General features: G+C 49.2%; 1 protein-coding gene across 2 annotated transcripts in view; it reads right to left on the reverse strand.

The window, feature by feature from the left end:
* FNTB (farnesyltransferase, CAAX box, beta) overlaps window positions 1–23,332 on the reverse strand; it is a 66,955-nt gene that overhangs the window by 35,048 nt on the left and 8,575 nt on the right. The window contains exons 1-4 of one of the 2 annotated variants that reach the window (XM_058655583.1): window positions 16,955–17,052; window positions 14,993–15,057; window positions 7,021–7,093; window positions 4,332–4,423 (exon numbers count right to left, since the gene is read on the reverse strand). Coding sequence is in view for 1 of the 2 variants with exons in the window: in XM_004584478.2 (XP_004584535.1) it covers window positions 4,332–4,423; window positions 7,021–7,093; window positions 14,993–15,057 (230 nt within the window). In the remaining variant the exon portion in view is untranslated. Of the gene's footprint in view, window positions 1–4,331; window positions 4,424–7,020; window positions 7,094–14,992; window positions 15,058–16,954; window positions 17,053–23,332 lie in introns of those variants that run through there. The other variant, XM_004584478.2, reaches the window with a different exon arrangement.

Raw genomic sequence — 23,332 nt, forward strand, 5'->3', positions numbered from 1 at the left:
GGAAAGTGTGTGTGGTTGGAAGCAGGTCTCCCTGAACAGAACGGCTGAGGAGAGCGAGTCCGAGGAGAGCTGGCTGACGCCAGTTCCAGGGCTGATCTATCATTCCCGTCACTGTCAGCCAACAGCCCCTCCCCAGGGGCAGCATGGCAGTGTCTTGAGTTGATGCCGGGAAGCCAGTGTGGTTCATGGGGCCAACAGGTGAACCCTTCCTTCCGCACTGGCCACCCTCGACCTGGCTGCTCCTGGGGGAAGGACAGCTGAGCAAAATGCTGCCGCCTCGGAGCAGGGATTCTGCCTCTCAGCACTGCCGACCCTTGGGGCTGCAGAGGCACGGGACAGCACCCATGGCTACACCCACTAGGTCACAGACGTAGGCCAAAACACCAGGTAAAACAAAAGCTACCCCAAAAATCAATACCTAGGTATGAAGTCCTCAGTGGAAGGACACATAGAAATTAATTTTAATTTAAAAATCAAAAGAAGAAACTCTCAAAGGGCTATGCAAAAGAAGCTACTAATAACCTTATTCATATTATTATTATTATTATTATTTGAAAGGTGCAGAGAGAGACACAGACAGGGAGCAATCCTCCCTCTACTGGTTTACTCACTCCCCAAACGCCCTCAACAGCTGTGGTTGGGCCAAGCCAAAAGCCAGGAGCCAGACCCAATCCAGGCCCCTCACCTGGGGCACAGGGACCCAGCCCCTCACCTGCTCCTCCTGGGCTATTAGCAGGAACGCAAATCAGGCTCCCCGATAAGGGATGTGGGCATGTTTACTTCTGTGCCAAGCACCTGCCCCTATTAAATAACACTGTAAAAAGGAAATAATAAAATGCTAAGGTATCAAAATCTGAAGTGATGCCTGGAAAAAATTCTATAGGCTGAGAATCCTGCAATGGTTTCCAAATTAAGGTCACTCTGAAGTTAAAAACCTAACCTTGAAGCTGATCTAAAAACGCCCCTGTGGTGCTTCTGTGTTTCACTAAAGTAGCTTTTAATAGCAAAGCATGGTGTTTTCATTAGAGGATACTTCCTTCAATGCTAAAACCATTAAGCAGAGCAAATGGACTCACCCTGGTTCCCAGATAATTTGCTTTGTGTAAACACACATATACACCTGCTTATAGGGCCCTATAAGCTAAATCCCTACCTCTGGAAACAAAAATACTACTCTTGAAAGGTCTTAGAGCAGCAGCAAAACTCTAGCCTTGCTGGCTTTGGTCAGCAGTCACAGTGGCTGACACAGGCGATTCTGCCCACTAGAGGGAACCCGGCTTATTACACTGTTCCCTAAACAAACAGAAACACAACAGCGAACGAAACAGGACAGTGAGGCGGCATGGGGCCACGGGGAAAGAACGGGACAGGAACAGAAGTGCCGGAGCTAACCACTCCACCTTTAGGTCACCTCAGCGTCTACATATAGAGACAACATTTCAAGGCTTTTCTCTTCCCTGTGCAAAACCAAAGACACTCCTAAAAAGAAAGAAAAAAACCTTAGGTCTTAGAGCAGTTTGTTAGCACAGTTCTGTATCTCACTAAAAATATGTTCTATCCTTAGAAGTCAGAGCTACAAGACCCCATCCATCACAAGCATCACTTGCACCCAGAACTAACGGTCTGCTAGGCACAAAACTAAACAGGCTCCATTAAGGAAAAGTCAACGTGATTCTTAAAAAGTTCATTAAATTGGAAGAACTGCAGGTGAAGCCTTTCAGGCAGCTGTTTGTAGACATTTCACAACATGCAAGCAAGTTTAAAAAATAAAATTTAAAAATAACCTTTAACCTGATCCTTTTGTTCAGAAATGATCCTTGCCATCAGTGTATGTATCCTGCTTGGCTTTTTAAAAATGCATATACTCATTTACAGAGTGCATTTCTGTGGCACAGCATACAACATCTCACCTGGGCGCTGCTGCACTTCTGATGCAGTCCTTGGGAATGCTCCTGTAAGAGCACCCACATGGGAGACTTAGAAGAGGCTCCTGGCCCGTGGCTTCCGCCTGCCCATCTCTGGCCATTGTGGACATCTGGGAAGGGAACCAGCACAAGGAAGATTTCTCTCCTTTCTAACTCTGCCTTTCAGATAAAGATAAATAAATCATTTTTAAAAAAAAGAAAAGAAAAATCTCAATCATTTTAACTGCTTTCGCTTCAATTCTGCTTACATAAATATATTTTAAATGCATATATATATATAAATTTTTAATGACTGGGCAGTGTTTTACTATTTATCTTGTAATTAGATTCTAAATAAAATTTTTCATTTATTTTTGAAGATTTATTTATGTATTTGAAAGGCAGAGAAAGTAACACAGATCTTCCGTCTGCTGGTTCATGTCCTTAATTGCTCCCAGCAGCCAGAGCTGGGCCAGGCTGAGACCAGGAGCCAGGAGCTCCACCCCAGTCTCTTGCAGGGGTGGCTGGGTCTCAAAAACTTGGGCCTTCTAGGAGCATGTTAGCTGAAATCAGAAGTAGAGCGAGGGTTTGAACCCAGGCATTCCACAATGGCACAGAGGTACCCCAAGTGGCAGCCTGAGCATCTCACCAGGCGCCCACCCCTAAACAGATTTCAGGGCACCCTCTTGATGACGTGGTGTTGCCTCCAGCTGGCCGACTGTGATGCCCCCTTTAAGGGGCTCTTCTCTCCTCCAAAGCTGACGTTGCTGTCAAACAGCTCTGACTGTGTCTTGGAGACGCCTGAACCGTAGAGCATCAACTGTACAAGCGGGAACACAAACCCCACCAGGGACACAGGCCTGGAGAGCCCTTACCAGCCGGGCGGCACACTTCCCATGCGCTCCCCTGCTAGACATCCCAACTTCCCTCTTAGTCGGCTGTCTCCTTTCTTTTTTTTTCTTTTCTTTTTTCTTTTTTTAAAGATTTTATTATTATTGGAAAGCCGGATATACAGAGAGGAGGAGAAACAGAGAGGAGGATCTTCCATCTGATGTTTGGCTGTCTCCTTTCTACGTTCCCATTCCCCTAGCGTACATCCTGACTGTGCAGGTCGGGGAGGGAGGGAAGCTCCCCAAATAACCCCAACTCCCAAATGGCATTTCAGAAACACATGGGCCTTTATGTTGACAATTAAATTCTTGTTACTGCAGAAACTATGTCCGACAATACTTCCAGCACTGGAAGCCACTGGGCTTGCGGCAGCATCCTGAGGATAAAAACAATGTGAGGTCTGCCCTCTCCCCCGGAGGGCCAGTTATGCAAAAACTCTGCATGGGTTTCAAATTTTATTTCTCTTGTACCCAACACCAACGTGTGTCTTTTGATTCCAAGTTTCCACCAACTTTTCTGAGGGATCCCTGTGTCTCAAGGGTTAATAGCCCAATTCTTTATTATCTTTCTCATTCATCACAAGACACCCATCCCAGGAAGGCAAGAATGAGAGGTTATTGTTAAGACGGGATGAATGAGACAATGTGTGGTTCTGTTCTGTGGACCTGACAGTGCGACTGAGGCAGGGACACTGTGACCAGGGAGGGGGCGCCAGCTAGCCCCCATGTGGCCTGGCACAGTTGCCTCCTTGTGCTGTAGAAAAAAAAAAAAAAGAACCTGGCTCAGGAACCTCACGCCTCCCCCTCTCCCGTCCTAGCCTCCGACAGTGAGGAATCGAAACCAGAACAGCCGTGGCCAAGGAGACGTGCTCACTTCCTCACTTGCTTTCTCTTGGGACTCTCTGGGACCCCAGCTCCTGGGTTGTCCTTTCCTATTCCCAGGAAGGGACCAGTGCTCAGTTCTTCAAGACAGAAAGCGTGACATACATCCGAGGAAGGAGATGGCGCTCCGAGGATGCCACCTGCGCACGGCAGCTCAGCCGGAGTCTCAGTTGCCCAGCACTCCGATTGTATAAATCAGGAGGCTGAGAACATTGCCCATCACGGCGTCTGTGCACTGGGGCCACCACGCAAACAGTCCCTTAAGGACTACGTGACTCTTTCAGGAAGTGTTTATGGGCACCGGAGGCACGTCTGCTGCCTGGACTGGCACGCGCTGACCTGGAGAAGCTATTCAAATGCGTGGCTGTGCTTTCTGGCAAAATCCTATCTTTCCGAGTGGGTGCTGAAAGCTTTTCTCAATAAAAGAGAGAAAAGCGCCAAGAACAGGCCACAGAAGCAAGCAGAACCGTCTGGGGAGTTCAAAGTCTTGTTCTGCCCACACCAGCTCACCACAGTGGAGGAGTTTCAGGAAGCTGCTGGAGGTTAAGCAGAGGGCAAGGGTTTCTCTGGTGTGTGTGACAGAGATGGAAAGAACTCCAAGTCCCGAACACACTGTCAGCGTACCCACCGGGTTTCCCCTCCAAGCCAGACTCACTCAGTAGCCACTGTCTGGGGGATGGGTTCATCCAGCAGCTCCAAGCTGTGCAGGATCCAATAGCAGAGCCATGGACGGCTGGCATCCAGACACTATGAGACAGAAGGGGGCAGAGGGGATGGGAGAACACACACGCTTTAATCAGAATCACTCCAAGACACTGCTGACAAGGCTACCTCTGTCTCACTCCCCGCGGCCTGGCCACATCAGTCAGTGCCCGAAGGACGCTGTGCTCTGTGGCCCTCGCTGGGAGTGGAAATGACCACCTACATGAAAGGGACCACGGGACAAAACCCCTTCACCTTGAACCCCGTGGGCCATTCCCAGGCACGCATCTGCAGGAGGCTAAGCTGACACGCCAGGAAGTGAAGGTCTGCTGTTGGCTATTTTCTGCTCAATATAGCTCACAGGGATGGATAACCTCAGAAAGTGACTGCCTGGGTTAACCCAGCCACTAGGTCACCACAGTTCCATGACAACTCTCAACTAGACACCTCAGATACGAGGCAGGAGCACTGGCACCTGCTGCTGGGATACAGGGCATCTAGAAAAGTGTAGGGTTATCTGCAGGAGAAGCAGGCATCGAGTAGACACCCAGATGCCAAGTTACCTCATGTATTTTGGAAATAAGCCACAACATAAAATACGCATGCACAAACAAGGCTGTTTCATAAAGCTTGCAGAAAACGGAATTTAAAAGCAAGCTTATTTTGGTGCAAAAAAATTTAATCAATGCAAACCTATTTTCAAAATATGTATTTACCATGAACTATTCAAAAACCCCCTCGAATGTCTGTGAGTCCCATTGCGGGTAGGAACAGAATCTTGAGAGAGTATATGCAAGAGACTGCTCCTGGAGGAGCTGGGACCGGCCTCCCTCTAAAGGTGATCGGTGAACAGGGTGGGATGCTAATGCAAGCTCTCCATTGTAGTGGAGCACTCAGGGCTACACAGGGCAGGCAGCAGGACTGCCCCAGTATTACAGATTCAAAATATACACATGAGAGCCAAACATTGATCTTTTTCCAGAATTATAGAAACATCAGTGTCAGAGCTGCTCTCACCAAAAATGTGTTGACGGCCCACGATGTGGCTAGTTCACCGCACGGGGCGCCCTGGGGCGGGGGCACAACCGAAGACACTGATATGAATTTAGCCTGTTCCTGTTCTCGCTGACTTACTAAGTGTAAGCAAACAATTTGACCTTGCTACACCTGTTTCCTTATCCGTGAAAACTTAACACTGACTTCTCTCAGCCAGAGGCTGGAGGATGTCATGAGAGAATTCACGGTAAGCTTTCAGCACATGGTTCAAGAAACTGTTAGTCACAAGGTGGAGGAACCCACCATGGGGGGAGGGTGGGGGGAGAATTCCAGATTCTATGTAATTACAACACAATGTAATCAATAAAAAAAATTAAAAAAAAAAAAAAAAAAAGAAACTGTTAGTCGCCATGGCATTAACTGGTCAGAGCTGGTGGAGTCCTTACCATCAGGACTTGAGTCAAGAATTGAAAACCAATGGCCCACAGGACACCCTTGCCCCTAGATGTTGTCTGTTTCATTCGGTGGAAACATTTCACTGGACTTTCAGCTTCATTTGGAAAAAAAAAAAAAAAGCTTTCAAAAGATCTGGCAACCCCCTGGGTCTGCACCCAGCGGAGCACAGCAACTGGCAGGAGTGGGGTGGGCACAGGGCACATGTGGCCCCCGACTGGCCTGGGTTTCTGCTTCACCCACTTCGTTCACTCATGCTGCCTGCTTGGACCCTTCGGGGTACTTGAGTGACAAAGCCCAGCCTCCAAGGGTCAAAGAGGAAGAACAAAGAAAACAAAAACAGAATACGGGGCAGAGCTGCCCTGTGTGACACGGAGCCAGCCTGCTCCCCTCCCCCCTGTCCCGCCATTCCCGTCCATTCCCAGTGCCAGGCCTGCCCGGCCACCACTGCCACCGTGCCACAGCGCGGAGGTTCTCCGTGAGCCCGCGGCTCTGCGGCATGTTCTTCGAGATTCGGTCTAAGTTTGTGAACCACATGCAAAACCACAAAGCAGCACTCTCTGAATTTCATACACTAGGGCCTTTTGAAAAGTTCATGGAAAAGGGAATTTAAAGAGCAGCTTCTTGTGATACAAGAAAGCCATGAAAGCCACACAGAACTCCTCATATGCATTTGTCATAGCCTTCTGAGGAGCCCTGGCACACTGTCCTGTGGCCAATACAACGAGACCAGCTTATAAGGCAAAGGGTAGAGAACCTATCTGGGTATTTATATCACCTTCATGGACTGTATAAAATTATCAACTTAAAAATTAGCCTGCTGTAGATTTATTGCATTTCAGGTTCCTCCTTGGCAGGGCCAGACCGGATGCTTTTGTGGGTCTTATACAGCCTAGGCATTCCCCACCCCTGTTACCAGGGCACAGGGTCAGGGACAACCAGGCTTGGCTGGCTAGCAAAGGGGTCTGAGAAGATTAAGTGTGTAGAACCCCAAAGCTGCAGGTGCTCTGGGGCATGGCAGGATGGGAAGGGCCCAGTCCTGCCCCTTTTGGAAGAGGGAGGCCCAGGTCAGTGACCTCACTCAGGCTCCTGTCAGGGCAGCGGGTCAGGCCTGGCAGTCACTCTGCTTAGGGAGAGCCAACAGACAAGGACACCACGGACAACGGGGCGCGGCTCCTGGGCAGCGTGCTCACCTCATAGGCGTCTGTCAGCTGCCGGAGGCCTCTCTTCAGATAGTGGAAGTGTTTTTCCCTCTGCAAAACAAGCCTGGAAAGACAAACAGCTTGTCAGTTTGTCCCACCAGCAGAGGCTGCCACGCTACCCCAAGAGCGTGCACGCCGCACGCTCAGCCGGTGACACCCCCCAACAGTCGCTGTAATGGCGGCCAGCATGTTGTTCAGCTCCAGAGAGCCACTAGCCCAGAGACAGAGAAAGAGAGAACAGGCATCTCTAAGTGTCTGCAAATCAGGATGGTGGATGTGTCCAGAGAAGCCTTCCCACGGTGTCCACCTGAAAAAGCCACCACAGACCATGCAGCCGGCCAGTGACAACTGGCTTCAGCAAGCGCCCCTGTGATCCAACACAGGACAGGAATTCCCCCCCTGAAATTCCACCTCCCACATGCTGACCTGTGGCCCTGGCCAGAGGACTGTGTGTGGACTCCGCAGCCGGGGAACTGACATCAGCAATACTGGCTTTAAGTTGGAATGTGCCGCCCGTGGCCACCTGCGCAGTGTCACAGAGGGGTCAGCATGGGCATGGAAGGCAGGGGGAAAGCCGGCATGCAGAATATTCACTTTGCCTGCTGATGTCAGAGAGGTGAAGTGACCAACTGTTTGCCCAACTCCCTCCCACTGCACTGCGCTCAGAGTCAGATCCATCACAGAGTCTCGATCCCCCAGCTCACTTCAGTCCTGGAAATAAGGAGAGTACACAAGTGGCTATGCCACAAGGGCTCGATGGGTCAGTGTAACGAGGCGCTTCCTCAAGAGAGAAATGAACAGCAAAGTGTGGAGGATAAAGCGGCAGGATTTCAGGTGGGTGGCCCTGGCAGAAGGAGCACATCTTCGTTCAAGTTTCCAAAGCTGGTGCATCATGCAGTAAAAGTGTATAAAAGGGGTGGCAGGTGGGGGGATCTGGCCTCCGTAATGAAACGGGCTGCAGGAATGCTGGCAAAGGCAGCTTTAAGTGATCTGGGACACTAACAAATTTTCACTTGATGAAGTAGGCAGAAAAGGAACCTGAAGGTTTCTGGGCTAAGGAGAAAGTGCCCACAGCTGGGCTAAGGAGCAAGCACCCAACAGCAGGTGTGCTGCATGTGTTTAAAGCTGACCTTGGCAAATGCACTGCACTGGGCACAGATGGGGGCACCAAGACGGGGTGAGAAGCTGTGAGGAACCGAGTGGACCAGAAGCACCTGGGGTAAATGTGTCAACTTAAAGATACGAGCACCTGAAAGTGCAAGAGAAACTGCTGGAAACACGTACAGAGGTCTGAGTGCAGCGAGATTGGATTCCAGAGGTGGCGAGGCCGTTAAGGTTATGGGGGGTTAGCACCCAGCTTGGGGTGGCGGGAGGGAGCTGCCATTACATCCCAAGAGGTTTCCAGCACTTGCAGGAGCTGAGTAGCTGAGCGCTCTCAGACCTGGTACGGAAACCCCTATCAACCAAACCACCTGGTCTCAGGGATCCTGCTGAAGGACAGCAGCTATGGCCGAGGACAACGCGGGGGACTCAGGAGCAAAGCCAGGTTCCACCTACAGTAGCATGCCAGACTTCTCTACACACAAAACCGTAGATGGTGACAACAGCAGGCTAAGTCTGAACAGGAAGGGCTTTGGAGCAGCAGATGAGATCCGAGCCTTAACATACGCAGCTGAAGGGAAGGGTGGGGGCAGCCCCAGGCCCCAGGCAAGCAGGGAGGAATTCCAAGGAGGCAGAAGCCACAGCAAAACCAAGGGGCCACAGGGAAGCGGGGAGCCCCCAGGGCTGGCGGTGAGGACAGGCTGCTAAGGAAAGGAGAAGGTCCAGTTCCAGGACAAGCACTGACTCTGCCTAGGTTATGGTGCAGAGGGGGCACACAGAGCGAGCCCTGTCTGATAAACCCTGCACCTGGGGGCGCGCAAAGGCGGCTGGCTAAGCACACGGACAGGCACACAGGAGCAGAAGAGCCTTCCCAGAATGCACGGCGCTGAGGCCGAGACCAGAAGGACCCGAGTTACTCAGGCAACAGGAAGTTACCAGGCAACCCTGCATTTCGTCTGGAGGGAGCAGAAACACAAGGGGGCGAGCGGATGGAAATGAGACAGGAAAGGTCCAGAGCGGTGAGGCTGCACTGACCTGCAGGTGCACTGGGAGCCTGAGATCTCCCACCAGGAGTAAGCCAGCGTCCCCACAGCACAACCCACACACCAAGCACAAGCCACCAGTCACGGAACTCTGCTTACTGCATGATTCCGTCTGCCTGAAAGGTCTAGAGCAGGCAAATCCACAGACAGAAAGCAGATGGAGTGGCTGCCAGAGGCTGGGAGAGATGGAGTGACCTTGGGCTGGGGGGATGGCAGAAGAAAGGGTGGCGCTACAGGGTTTCTTTCCAAGGTAAAATTAACCATGGTGACAGTTGCACAGCTTTGTGACCATGCGAGGACTTAAACCGCTGAATGGTACACGCACCTGTGTGAACTGTGTCAGACAAGAAGTGTAATCACTAAAGCTGTGCGTTAACAAAAGGCAAAATGGTATGTTTTTAAAAGAATCACTAAGCAATCATGGTGACAGGATGGGCTGAAGCTGCCGCATAGGACGCACAGCCATCCCATGTCGGAGTGCTAGTGCCAGCACTGGCTGCTCTGTTTTTGGTTTTGTTTTTGTTTAAGATTTACTTATTTTTACTTGAAAGGCAGATTTTATAAAACAACAAGGAGAGACACACAGAGAGATTTTCCACTCAGTGGTTCAATCCCCAAACAGCCACAACGGCCAGAGCTGGGCTGGTCTGAAGCCAGGACCCTAGAGCTTCTTCCAGGTCCCCCACGTGAGTGTGCAGGGGACCAAGGACTTGGGCTCTCTTTCTGTGCTTTCCCAGCACATTAGCAGGGAGCGAGATTGTAAGTGGAACAGCCAGGACTTGAACCAGTACCCATATGAGATGCCAGCACTGCAAGTGGAGGTGTAATCTATACCACAGTATCAACCCCAGCTACTATTTCTGATCCAGCTTCCTGCTAATGTACCTGGGGGGCAGATGATGATGATAGCTGAACTAGTTGGGCTCCTGCTCACCCATGTGGGGGGCTCTGGATGGAGTTCCTGGCTTCTGGCTTTACGTGGCTTGGCCCTGGCTGTTGCAAGCCTTTAAGAAGTGAAGCAGTGCATGGAAGCTATATTTTTTCCTCTTGTCTCTCCTCTTTGTCACTCTGCCTTTCCAATAAATAAATCTTTTGAAAAACATAAAAAAGGGCACTAAAGGGCCTGGTGTGATGGCTCAGTGGCTGAAGTCTTCACCTTGCACACACCAGGATCCTATATGAGTGCCAGTTCAGGTCCCAGCTGCTCCACTTCTCATTAAGCTCTCTGCTTGTGGCCTGGGAAAGCAGTGGAGCACGGTTCAAAGCCTTGGTACCCTGCGCCCATGTGGGAGACCTAGAGGAGGCTCCTGGCTCCTGGCTTTGGATCAGCTCAGCACCAGACACTGTGACCATGTGGGAGTAAACCCGTGGATGGAAGATCTTACTGTAAATCTGCCTCCCTAATTAAAATAAAATGGATCTTTTTTTTTAAAAAGTCACTAAAGTATTACTGGCATGGGAAAGATAAGGTTGCCTCGGCATTTTGTCGATCCGTCTCCAGCGCCACACTCAGTGGATCAGGGTTGGGACGAGAGTCAAGGCAGGAACCCAGGGCCACAATCCATGTATGCACATGACATCCGAGAGGGGACAAGAGTCCCTGGGGTTGAGGACAGGTTGGTGAGCTGGGGGCAAAGTGAACAGGTTTGAGGGCAAAGGGGAGACACTGAAAATGCAAGAGCTCAGAGAAAATCCATCTGGGAGGGTCCCCAAGAGGAGGGAGGAGGACTGGGGTCACCGGGAGAGGCTGGTCTGGGCCAGAGGGAGACAAAGAGACGGGCACACGTAGGAGGACAGCCAAACCTAGGACTGGGAAGCAGGAGGGGCAGATGGGAAAGGCCCAGGGGCCAGTCTCCTCCTGGCCAGGCAGTGGCAGGCAAGATGCTGGAGAGAGCTGTGTACGGGCTGTGGTGGTGAATGTGCAACAGGAACCTCCACGAGACGAGGGAAAGGAATATTTGTGAAGGCCTGGCAGGAAGCTGTGGTGTGAACTTTTAGTGAAGCGTCTGCAGGTGCTTCCACTTGACATATTCCTCCCGGGACCTGCTGGCAGAAGCGGAGAGTGGAGATGCTTCAGGGACAGTAGGGAGGAGGAGGGGTACAAGTGGATTGCTGGAGGAGCTCAGGAACTAGAATCTTCCTCCACGTCTCCCACATGGATGCAGGGTCCCAAGGCTTTGGGCTGTCCTTGACTGCTTTCCCAGGCCACAAGCAGGGAGCTGGATGGGAAGCGGGGCTGCCGGGACACAAACTGGTGTTCATATGGGATCCCAGTGCGTACAAGGCAAGGACTTTAGCCACTAGGCTACCGTGCTAGGCCCTAAAATGTTGATTTCTAACATGTTCAACATTAACACTGTGAATAACTTCAAATTCCAATCTATTTTCAGGCTTACTCTTACTTTCACAAGTTCGTCATACAGCCATACTGTTTGGCTTCAATCTCCAACTGATGGGCCGATTTCTATGCTCTGCCATTCAGCCAAAATACCTAACAGCACTAACGAGTATCCTCTAAAATACTCGGTTTCCCAGGTAACTGACAGAGTGGGGAGCGGTCAGGTCGAGAACCCTGAGTTTTGTACTTCCCACAGGTCCAAGCCCAAAAGGAGTACTTCGTTGGCCACCCACTGCTGACCTCATGCTCATGAGTTGGGGGTCCTCTACCCCACTCTCCAAGACAACTTCTTCAACCTTTCCTCCTTCATATCTCAGGAACAAGAGTCCAACAGGCTGGTACTGAGGCACATCGGGTTAAATAGTCACTTGCAATGCTGGCATCCCATATCAAGCACCAGTTCCAGTCCTGGTTGTTCCCCTTTCCATCCAGCTCCTTGCAAACGCACTTGAGAAGGCAGCCAAAGATGGCTCAAGAGCTTGCCTCCCGATGCCATTCACAATGGGAGACTGGGGTGGAGTTCCCGGCTCCCGGCTTTGGTGTAGCCCAGTCCTGTTTGTTGGAGCTGTTTGGGGAATGCACCAGCAATTGAATATGCCCCTCCCTCCCCCACTCTGCTATTTGAAAAAAAAAAAAAATTTTTTTTTTTAAAGAGTCCAAGAGTTCTGCTCTGATGATGCGTAAAAGAGGAACATCGGTCCCTGCTGAGGAGGACAGGTGTCCACAGAGCCGCAGGCAGCTAGCACTGCTGGGAGCTCGCTCCTGTCAGTCAGCCTGGCGCCCAGCTGCCGCCCACAAAGGCCCGCCCCTCACCGTCACCACCCACCACACCTCGGGGAAGCTGAACTGGTCCAGCCTGTGGGTAGTGGCAAGGAAAGCACCTTGGACGCCATTATGCGTAAGAGAGCTCGTTTCTCCTGAGCTGCAGGAATGAGCGGTGTTGTTGGCTAGTTCCCTGCCGTGACATGTGACAACAGGGATAGATTTCTTGACTCCGTTCCAAGCCTCGGGCTGACGCAGAGTGAGGTTAGTTAGCAGTTCGGGGAATGACCCCTCTGGTTCACTGCTATTTAACTGCCTTGCCTTTGTCACGGGAGGAAGATGAAGTCAACCTCCCACTTTCTTCTCTTTATTTTCCCAAAGGTTTATTTATTTGAAACGCAGTTACAAAGAGAGAGAAGCAAGACAGAGAAAGAGAGAGGTCTTCTATCCTCTGGCTCACTCCCCAAATGGCTACAACAGCCAGAGCTAGGCTAGGCCGAAGCCAAGAATCCAGAGTTTCTCCCTGGTTCCCACGTTGATAGTGCTTGGGCCATCTTTTACTGCCTTTCCCAAGGGCATTAGCATGGAGTTGGATCAGAAGAGAAGCAGCCAGGACTCAAACCAGTGCCCACAAGGAATGTTGGTGCTACAGGCAGCAGTCTAAGTAGCTACAGCACAGCTCCAACCTGAGCCTGTTTGTCTTTCTCTATAAGCACATGTCTCTTTCAACCACTTACTGCCTTGGCTAATCAGGAAAAAAAAAAGGAATCAAAATAGAATGATAGCCAAAAAATTATGTATACATATAAAACTGAAAAGGTTACAATGATATGTAATGCTACTGGGTGGAAGATGAATCCAGAGATGGGCTGGCTGGATTCCATCTGGTAAGAGACCTGGAGACCCTGATGATGGCACAGGCCAGGCTGCAGGCCCCTGGGCAGCACAGCCAGACTGAATCAGCCAGCCAGCAGCCGGACTTCACTTGGAGCCGAGACCATCAAAGAAGAGTGCTCTATCATCAGAGCAAACGATGAGGGGCTGATGCGGTGGTGCAGTGGGTGAGCAGCTGCTTGTGATGCCAACAATCCATGCAGAGTGCTGCTTGAGTCCCAGCTGCTCTGCCTTCAATCCAGCTCCCTGCTGGGGAGCCTGGGAAAGCCGTGGATGTATGGGAAAACTGGATGGAAAAGCACCTGGCTCCTGGGGCCCGGCGGCGTGGCCTAGCGGCTAAAGTCCTTGCCTTGAAAGCCCTGGGATCCCATATGGGCGCCGGTTCTAATCCCAGCAGCTCCACTTCCCATCCAGCTCCCTGCTTGTGGCCTGGGAAAGCAGTTGAGGACGGCCCAATGCTTTGGGACACTGCACCCGCATGGGAGACCTGGAAGAGGTTCCTGGTTCCCGGCTTCGGATCGGCGCACATCGGCCCGTTGCGGCTCACTTGGGGAGTGAATCATCGGACGGAAGATCTTCCTCTCTGTCTCTCCTCCTCTCTGTATATCTGGCTGTGGTAAAATGAATAAATCTTAAAAAAAAAAAAAAAAAAAAAGCACCTGGCTCCTGGCCCAGTCCAACTGTCGTGGCCATTTGGGGACTCAATCAGCAGAGGAAAAGCTTCTTTGTCTAACACGCTGCCATTCAAATGAATAAATCTTGTTTTTAGATGATGGCCACATACAGTTCTGAATGACTGTGATGGCTGAAAAGATAACACAGGAGAGTTTCAGAGAAATGACTGGACTTGTTGAAAAGAAACACAAAGGAATGAAATCACCTTATGAAATTACAGGATGACATGTAATAAAATATTGGAACAATGAGAAGCGCTGCTGTTGTGGCGTATGGGTAAAGCTGCCGCCTGCAGTGCTGGCATTCCATATGAGCACTGGTTTGAGTCCTGGCTACTCCACTTCTGATCTAGCTCCCCGCTAACATGTCTGGGAAATCAGCAGAAGATGGACCAAGTGCCTGGGCCCCTGCATCCACATGGGAGACTCAGAAGAATCTCCTAGCATTGGACTTGCCCAGTTCTTGTTGTTGCAGCCATTTGGGGAATGAACCAGTGGATGGAAGAATGATCTTTCTGTCTCTCCCTCTCTCGGTAACACTGCCTTTCAAATAAATAAAAGAGAGAGAGAGAGACAAAGGTTCAAGTTAAATAACAAAGTTATCATATTTCCCTTTTTGGATTTTCTGACCTCAAAGGGCTTACAGGACTTCAACCTACAAATATGTTGAAGAGGCAAACCAAAGGAGCTCTGTTTCTCACTTGAGATCGCACCCTTGGGATCTGCTATACCATTACAAAGAGCAGGCTGGGAGAAGCTTGCAGCTCTTATGTCCTTTTCCCAGACAAATAATGATTTATGTCAAAGGAATCCGCCTTTTGCCGTACTGGACTTCACTTCCCTCTGCAACATAGCAGAGGGAAACCCTCCAAACACAAAAGCCTGAATCCCTAGGCCTCAGCGGTCAGCCCTGCTAGGATGCTGGGGAAGTGGAGACACCTGACCAAGATTCTAACAGATGCAAAGCTGAGGTCAGAGGACCCCAAGCCCAGGTCATCACCAGCGGGGCATCAGAGGCTCCCCTGTGCTCAGAATGGATGGCGCTCCCGGGTTCAAGCCATGTTCCCCACCAGCCCCCAGCCACGGTTTACCTTGGTACCAGGTGGTTGAACTTGTAAGAACTGAAGACTTCCTGGATCCTTTCTTCTACTTTTGCCTGGCAAGGACAAGGGAGAGAGAGAGAGAGAGAGAGAAAAGAGATGAGACTTCCATTCATCTGCCCTTCCTGCTGGCAGGACGCGCTACTGTGGGCTCGAGCTTCCACAGGCTTGGGGGCTCTGCAGGATGGCAGCCTCAGGACAGGGAGAGGGTGAGGACAAGGTAGGACCCTACATCCTGCGGGCATCACAGCTCGCTTCTCCCAGTAACAGAACCCACAACATCCCAACTAATGGATCCCTGGAGTCAGTTACTGGGGGAGGACATAAAGACAGATTCCTTTCACGTGAGCAAGAAAACCAGGTTCTGCCATCCCAAGATTGGCCTGGGACCTTCAGGACTATTTTGTGAAACTGCAGGTGCCAGAAAGAACAGTCTTGAAAACAGCACAGGGCCCAGCGCCGTAGCCCAGCGGATAACGTCCTCACCTTGAACATGCCAGGATCCCATATGGGCAGCCCCGCTTCCCATCCAGCTTCCTGCTTGTGGCCTGGGAAAGCAGCCAAGGATGGTCCAAAGCCTTGGGACCCTACACCCGCATGGGAGACCTGGAAGAGGTTCCTGGTTCCCGGCTTCAGATCGGCACAGCATCAGCCATTGCACTCACTTGGGGAGTGAATCATCAGACGGAAGATCTTCCTCTCTGTCTCTCCTCCTCTCTGTATATCTGACTTTGTAATAAAAATAAATAAATCTTTTTTTTTAAAAAAAAAAAAAAAAAGGACTTCCACCAGGTGTGTCCCAAATGGCAAACACCCACCCAGGTGGCTTGTATCTTGACAGAGTGGTTCCACAGTTATGTGCACCTGTCAAACTCATGGAATACTAACATACACTTATGACACATAGTTTATCAGGTGTCAATTTTAAACCTGAAAAAGAACTCTAGTTGGCATGCCTACTGAAATGTGCAGAAGTATACTGATAGCTATAATTTATTTTAAATTCATGAGAAAAAAAAGAGGAATAGAAGAACAAATAGATGAATCAATATGTAATTTTTTTTCCAAGCATGGAAAATGTCAAAAGAATCCAGATGGTGAGCATAATGGTATTCATGACAAAATTCGCTCGACTTTGCTGTGTTTGGGAGCTCCCAGGAAAACATCCAAATGCACTATCATTATGTGAAAGCTTAGGAAACATTTCTCAGTTAACATTTCCTCATCTTTTCTCTGTGCCTTGGAGTCTAGAAACATTCCCCCAAAAAACACAAGAGCCAAAGACTCCTGCCTTGGAGAAGCCTGCTTCCTGCTCAGTCATGCCCATGAAACAAACAGCTTGTTTAAAGAACTGCCAAGTGAAGATACCACCCACTAACATCGTCAGGAAGCTAGCCCAGAAGCAAATTCTCTTTAAACCAAACTACACTTGCTAGAATTCCCAGGCGTGCTTACGTGTAGAAGCAGACTCAGAATCCCCCCACCTCCAGGGTGGGGGCTCCCCTGACCGTCTTTAAACAAGTCCTTCAGAGGACGCATGCCCGTCAGCACAGCAGACATCATGGCAGGCTTTGGGTCGTGCGACAACAGCCGCTGAACTTGAATTCAGAAGCTTGCCGTGAGGGATTCCAATTCAGGGAGTACTTCTTTCATTCATAATTGCCTGGTAGGGGCTTTTAAATTGCTCACCAAACTTCCCAGTCAAGGAGAAACAAAGACAACAAACATTTTTAAAATGCTGCAACAGAGAGTACCCTTCTCTGAACAAATCACCCACTATTTCGGGTGTGTGGCAGATTAGAAGACACCCAAAACAGGACTGTAGGGAACTATGATGTGCCAACCCCGACCAGCTTCTTTGCCTAAGGCTTCTTCTCAGCTGGTTATTCCAAGCAACATCAGACACTCTGCAAACACCTCTCTCTGAAAACAGAGTGGCAATTTGTAACTTACCAATTTACATCAAGAAAGGAATTCTCAGACCTGGATGCAGATGTCTTACTCACCAACGCCAAACACCTGCCCCTAAACTTAGTTTGCTTTACAGCTTCTAGAAGCATCTGATATGAAAATAGTTGCTTCTAAAAAGGAAACTGACAGTAAGGGTGCTGCTTCTCCAATGTGGCTGCACTTGTGGGATCTGCCTTTCTCTGCACCAGGAAGAGAAAGATAACTTCAAACACTGAGCGGTAGAGAAGGCAAGAGCAAGCCTGGGTACGCTGGCGGGTTCTGCAGGTCACCTCCCCAGGACCAGCCTCCCCCAGCACGCTGCCGCCTTCATGGCAGCGGAAGGCAGCAGTCAGGCCTCAACACCAACTCCCTGTGTTGAGATTCCCTCGTTTCTCCCCAGGTTATCTGCCCAATCCGTGAGGTGTGCAAATACATGTCGGTACAAGTGTGCCTGCTCTTCTCTTGCTAAGCCATCTTTTTTGTTGCAGATCTGAACTAAGAAATGGGAGAGAACATGGTTCTACCCCCCGAAAATCCTGATTCAACAAGAGACAACCCATTCTTCTTATCCCACCATGACCCTCTCTGTTAATGCCAAAACCCAGGGTGAGGGGTCCCGGAAGCTCTCAAGCTGGGCTGCACATCAGACCCACCTGGAAGCTCTGTACACCCTCTCCCCACCTTCACACACATCCTCTCCCTTCCCCCCAGCTTCAGGCCAGTTAAAGCAGAAGTGCTGGGTGCGGGGCGCCCAAGCACCCACATTTAAAGCCCTCCCAGTGCAACCTTCCTGTCACTTTCCGTTTTAGAAGCAACTCTTTGTATCAGTTGTTTCTAGAAGCAACAACAACAACAAAAAAGGAGTCCGGGGGCAGGTGTTTTGCACAGTGGTTTAGAGACCTGGATCCCATATCAGAGTAACTAGTTTTTTTGCATGCTGGTTCTGTTTCTCACCCCAGCTGTCTACTGGTATGCACCCTGGGAGGCAGCAGGTGACGGCACACATCCTTGGGTCCCTGCCACCCACATGGAGACCCTGGCTTGGCCTGACCCAGCCATGGCAGGCATTTGGATTGTACACCAATAGAAGTGCTCCTCCTCCCTCTGTCCCTCCTTCAAGTAAATAAAAGTAAACATCTATATTTTTTTAAATTAAAGGAAATTAAGTTCATATTATAAGCCAAAATGAACAGTTTTTTCCAGTCTGCGTGAAGAGCCCGTTTAACCCCACTTCACTCAAAAGCCAGGTGCTTCTCATTATTGCATTATAGGATTCAGGAACCCTCCTCACTGAAGCATTTGTCATGAAAGCTTCCAAGGCTTAAGCATACATGTAAAATTAGTATATATAAAATCTAGTATCAATGTTACTGGGAGAAAAGCTAGCTTCCTACTTACCCTTAAAAATAATTCTAGATTGGACCTGGTGCAATAGCTCAATGGCTAAATCCTCGCCTTGAAAGCACCGGGATCCCATATGAGCCCCAGTTCATGTCCTGGCTGCTCCACCTCCCATCCAGCTCCCTGCTTGTGGCCTGGGAAAGCAGTAGATGACGGCCCAAAGCCTCTGGACCCTGCACCCGCGTGGGAGACACAGAAGCAGCTTTGGGCTCCTGGCTGTAGACTGGCTCAGCTCTGGATGTTGTGGCCATTTGGAAAATCAACCAGCAGATGGAAGATCTTTGTCTCTGCCTCTCCTTCTTCCCATTAATCTGATCTGCCTTTCCAATTAAAAAAATTCCAGGTTGATTAAACTGAAACATGAAAAATCATAAATCATTGTAAAAAACAGAGAGGGGCCTGGTGCAGTGGCTTACTGGCTAAATTCTTGACCATAAATGTGCCAGGATCCCATATGGACTCCGGTTCTAATCCTGGTGGCCCCACTTCCCTTCCAGCTCCCTGCTTGTGGCCTGGGAAAGCAACTGAGGACAGCCCAAAGCCTTGGGACCCTGCACCCACATGGGAGACCTGGAAGAAGCTGCTGGCTCCTGGCTTTGGATTGGCTGAGTTCTGGCCATTGCAGCCACGTGGGGAGTGAACCAGCAGATGGAAGATCTTTCTGTCTCTCTTTCTCTCTGTAAATCTGACTTTCCAATAAAAATAAACAAATCTTAAAAAAAAAATAATCCACAATACAGAGATTGTGTTAGAGCCTAGGGGCTAGACTCAGAAATGAAGCATATGCCTGAGTCCTCAAGATTTAGGTGTCAGGGCAATAGGTCAATGAGAAACTAACCATCTGCCAGTGTGCTCAACAGCACTAATTCTCAGATGTCTCATGGAGGTTTCTAGAAGCCAAAGCAGCAGAAACACAGACTGACAACTCCTTCCTCTAATCCACAGGGGACACGTCTTAGACTCCTAAAGGGAGGCCAACAAAGCCAACAGTGCTGCCAGGCTGCCCCAGGTGAAGTCATGAATTACCAAATGGTTACTGGGCAGGTACCAAAGGTTGAGGGGATACAATGTACAGAGATGATTCAGGTCCTGGGAGGACCAGGGTGTGAAAGCCTGAGATTTCACCATGCCATTCTGGTTGGTGCATAATTTAAAATTTATGAGTCGGGGCTGCCATGGTGGTGCAGTAGGCTAAATCCTCTCCCTGTGGTACTGGGATCCCATATGTTTGTTTGTTTTTTTAATTGGGAAGTCAGATTCACACAGAGAAGGAGAGAAAGGTCTTCCATCCACTGGTTCACTCGCCACGTGGCTGCAATGGTCAGAACTCAGCCAATCCAAAGCCAGGAGCCAGCAGCTTCTTCCAGGTTTTCCACGTGGGTGCAGGGTCCCAAGGCTTTGGGCCATCTTCTCTTGCTTTCCCAGGCTACAAGCAGGGAGCTGGATGGGAAGTGGAGCAGCCAGGATACAAACTCGTGCCCATACGGGATCCTGGTGCTTTCAAGGCGAGGACTTCAGCTACTAGGCTACCAACACCAAGCCCTCTGTTCCTCTTCGTGTGGAAGACCTGGAAGAAACTCCTGGCTCCTGGCTTTGGATCAGCTCAGCTCTGGCCATTGCAGCTGCTTGGGGAGTGAACCAGCGGACAGAAGATCTCTCTCTCTCTCTCTCTGTATATCTGCCTTTCCAATAAAAATAAGTAAACCTTTTAAAAAACAATTCCTTATTTCTGGAATTTTTCACTTAGTATTATCAGAGTGTGGTTGACCTTGAGAACCTAAACCTGCAGACAATGAAAGTATAAATGGGGCGTCACTACTGAATGTCCTGTTCATCGATGAACAATAAAAACTGACAGAATGTGGCACTTGCTGTCAGAATTTCTACTTAAAGTCAAACTCACAAAGCATCCGCCAATTTTAAAACAATTTTATTAACTCATTTTTTTCTATTTTTATGTTTTCTATTCTTTAAAAATTTATTATATTTTATATTTATATAGTTGAGAGGGATGCACACCCATGTGGGCCTCTGATTGGAGTGGGGAGGGTCAAGTATGGAAGAAGGTGGGTGGGACATTTGCTTCATCTTTTTTTTTTTCCTCTCCTGTGGAAAGGAGTTCCCTCTTTGCCATCAGACTACATCAGCACCTAGGGATGAGGGATGGTCCTTTGCTGATACCTTAGAGACCCTGGTGTGGGGTAGAGTGTCCAAGGCTGTTACTTGACTGATTTTGATGGTTCTGAGAAGTTGTTGGTTTTGTTGCCCCAGGGATGAGAAAATCTTTCCAAGGTCTATTGGCTGATCAAGTCCACCTTAGCAAATCCACAGATCCAGGAACATGCTGCTGGCTTGGCCAGGAGAACTGTCCAACTTGTTCTGCTTTCCATCCTCTGACGCACTACTGGCCTGGATGAACTGGCTGTCATGTCCCCTGTGTGCATCTGGACATGCTGTCCACTGAACAGGCATCAGCAACCGAGGCCAAGTCCCGATATATGCACTCCAGGCTGGAACACACACATTGTGACTTTCCTTAAGGCCAGGGTTTGAGTACAGCGATCTAGTTAGAAAGTCCCCTAAGAAACTTCGCCTGGAGTGACTTCAGACTTGACTCTTGTATGCGCCACCCAGTGCACAGTCAGGTTCAGTCTGTCATCTGCATCAGCCAACACATATAACTGGTGAATACAGCTGCCTGGTCTATTTCGCCTGCAGCATCCTCTCTCACATGAACTTATAGGTGGTACAAGCTAACCCAGCCCAGCCTGCCACAGGCCTGAACTTCATGCACACCACTGGGTGCCACAGCCTAGTCGAGACAACCCCTAATAACGCCTACCAGGCCCATAGCCCCAGTTTGTGCATGCCACTATGTGATGGGATGTGGCCCATTCCACATCCCATCCAGTTCTTGTGCATACCCATGGGTGCTGTGGCTTAACTCAGCCTGACCCATCCCCAGACCCAGCTGCACAGATGCTAGTGGTTACAGCTACCTTGCTAAGCCCAGCCCACCCCAAACCATGGTTCTCATGCTCACCAGTGGGAGCTGCACACTAGCATGCGAGTGCCCATAGTACCTCACCTGCTCCCAGGCTGGTTCCCAGCCCCAGATCTTACATTTGCCAGCCGAACACACGGCACAGCCTAACATGACTCGTACCCAGTCCTGGCACCTGCCAGTCAATGCTGGGGCCAAGCCCAGTTGGCCTGCATCCATCTGGCTTTTACACACACAAATGCAGTAGCCTAGCTCAGTCTGGCCCACCCCAACTCGCTTCTTATGTAAACCAGTGGGTGCCACAGCCTAGTCCAGCCCACCCCAAACCCATTCTGGCTCTCATGAGTGCCAATTGTTGCAGGGGCCTACTCAGGCTTGCCCACCCCCAACACCAGTCCACATGCATTGCAAAGGGTGTTGCAGCCTTGCCCAGTCAGATCTGTCCCCCAACCCCGGCTCCTATGCTCACCAGTTGGAACTGCAGCCCAGCAAAGGAGTCCCCAGATTTTCCCTACTAGCCCCATTCCCAGCCCTGGATCCTGAGTATGCCAGCAGGTGCTTCAGCTCAGTCTGGCATAGCCCACCCCCAGCCTCAGCTCTCATCAATGTCTATTATTTTCTAGCTTACTTGTCTTTACTTGAAGGACAGAGACAGAAACACAGAGATCTAAATCTTCCACTCACTGGTTCACTCCCCAGATGCTTGCAACAGTTAGCCAAGGATTGGAGGCCAAGGCTCAGGAACGTGATCTGGCTGTATCACACGGGTGGCAGGTTCAAGTACCAGGGCCACCAGCTGCTGCCTCCCAAGACAGGCTTCAGCAGGAAGATGGATCAAAAGCAGAGTGGCTGGAACTCAAACAGGCACTCTGATGTGACAGTTATGTAAGTTACTGCGCCAAACACCACTTTCATATCAGGTATATCGCTTCCCTTTTTCCTAACTCTCCCCTTCTCTCCAGAAGACCATTTTTTTAATACATTTTATTATTGTTGTTATTATTTTATAATACAGTTTCTTTTTTTTAAAACATATCTTTATTGCATTTCCCTTATCCTCTCCCCAGTTCCCTCCCCCCCAGTTCCTCTATATCATTACTAACATATAGTTCTTCATACTCAGTCATATGTCCATCATTGCGGGCATAGACAACACTGGCAGAGAGTCCAGAATCCTATTGTCAAGATATAGTAAACAGTTTCATTGTAAGTCCATCTTTGTCTGGAAGTAGAAATGCATACCACACTATATCCTCACATCTGAATGTTAGTCTCAATTCCGCAGCTACTGTACATCTCCTTAAATGAAAAGTCAAGAAATTTACAATGCCATTAAGTTAAATGACATGTTATTAGATATGACAGTTTCAATTACACAGCTACTAAACATCCCCTTAAATGAAGTCATGATACAAAATCAACAATAAAAAGAAAAATAGAAATTTACAATGCCTGAAGTTAAATGACATGTTACTAGATATGACAGTCTCCATTACACGGCTACTATACATCCCCTTAAATGAAAAGCCACAAAACAAAATCAACATCTGGAAGAAAAAAGAAATTAACAACATGAAGAAGTTGAATAACATGCTATTAAATGACTAATGTGTAGCTGAAGAAATGAAAATCAAGAACCTTCTTGAAGAAAATGATGCCACTTCATGATCTACGAGCCATTGAATGATTTAATCAGAAGAAAGTGTTTTGAAGAGATGAAAACAGAAAACAACAAAACCCATGCGATATAATTTCCGCTGATCTTTGTTGAAGTGTGTCTCCTCCAGACAATAAGCAGATGGGTTTTGTTTTTTAATCCATTCTACTAATCTATGACATTTGATTGAGCTTAAGCCAGTTACATTCAGAGTTTAATATACATTTAATATGTCATTTTAGGAATGGGTTGTTCATTGGTTTAGTCTTCTGTTGTCATTTTACTGGGATGTTCTTCCCGTTTGCCTTTGGTTTTGGTA

The sequence above is a fragment of the Ochotona princeps genome, chromosome 26 (genome assembly GCF_030435755.1).
Source record: "Ochotona princeps isolate mOchPri1 chromosome 26, mOchPri1.hap1, whole genome shotgun sequence".
Taxonomy (NCBI): Eukaryota; Metazoa; Chordata; class Mammalia; order Lagomorpha; family Ochotonidae; genus Ochotona; species Ochotona princeps.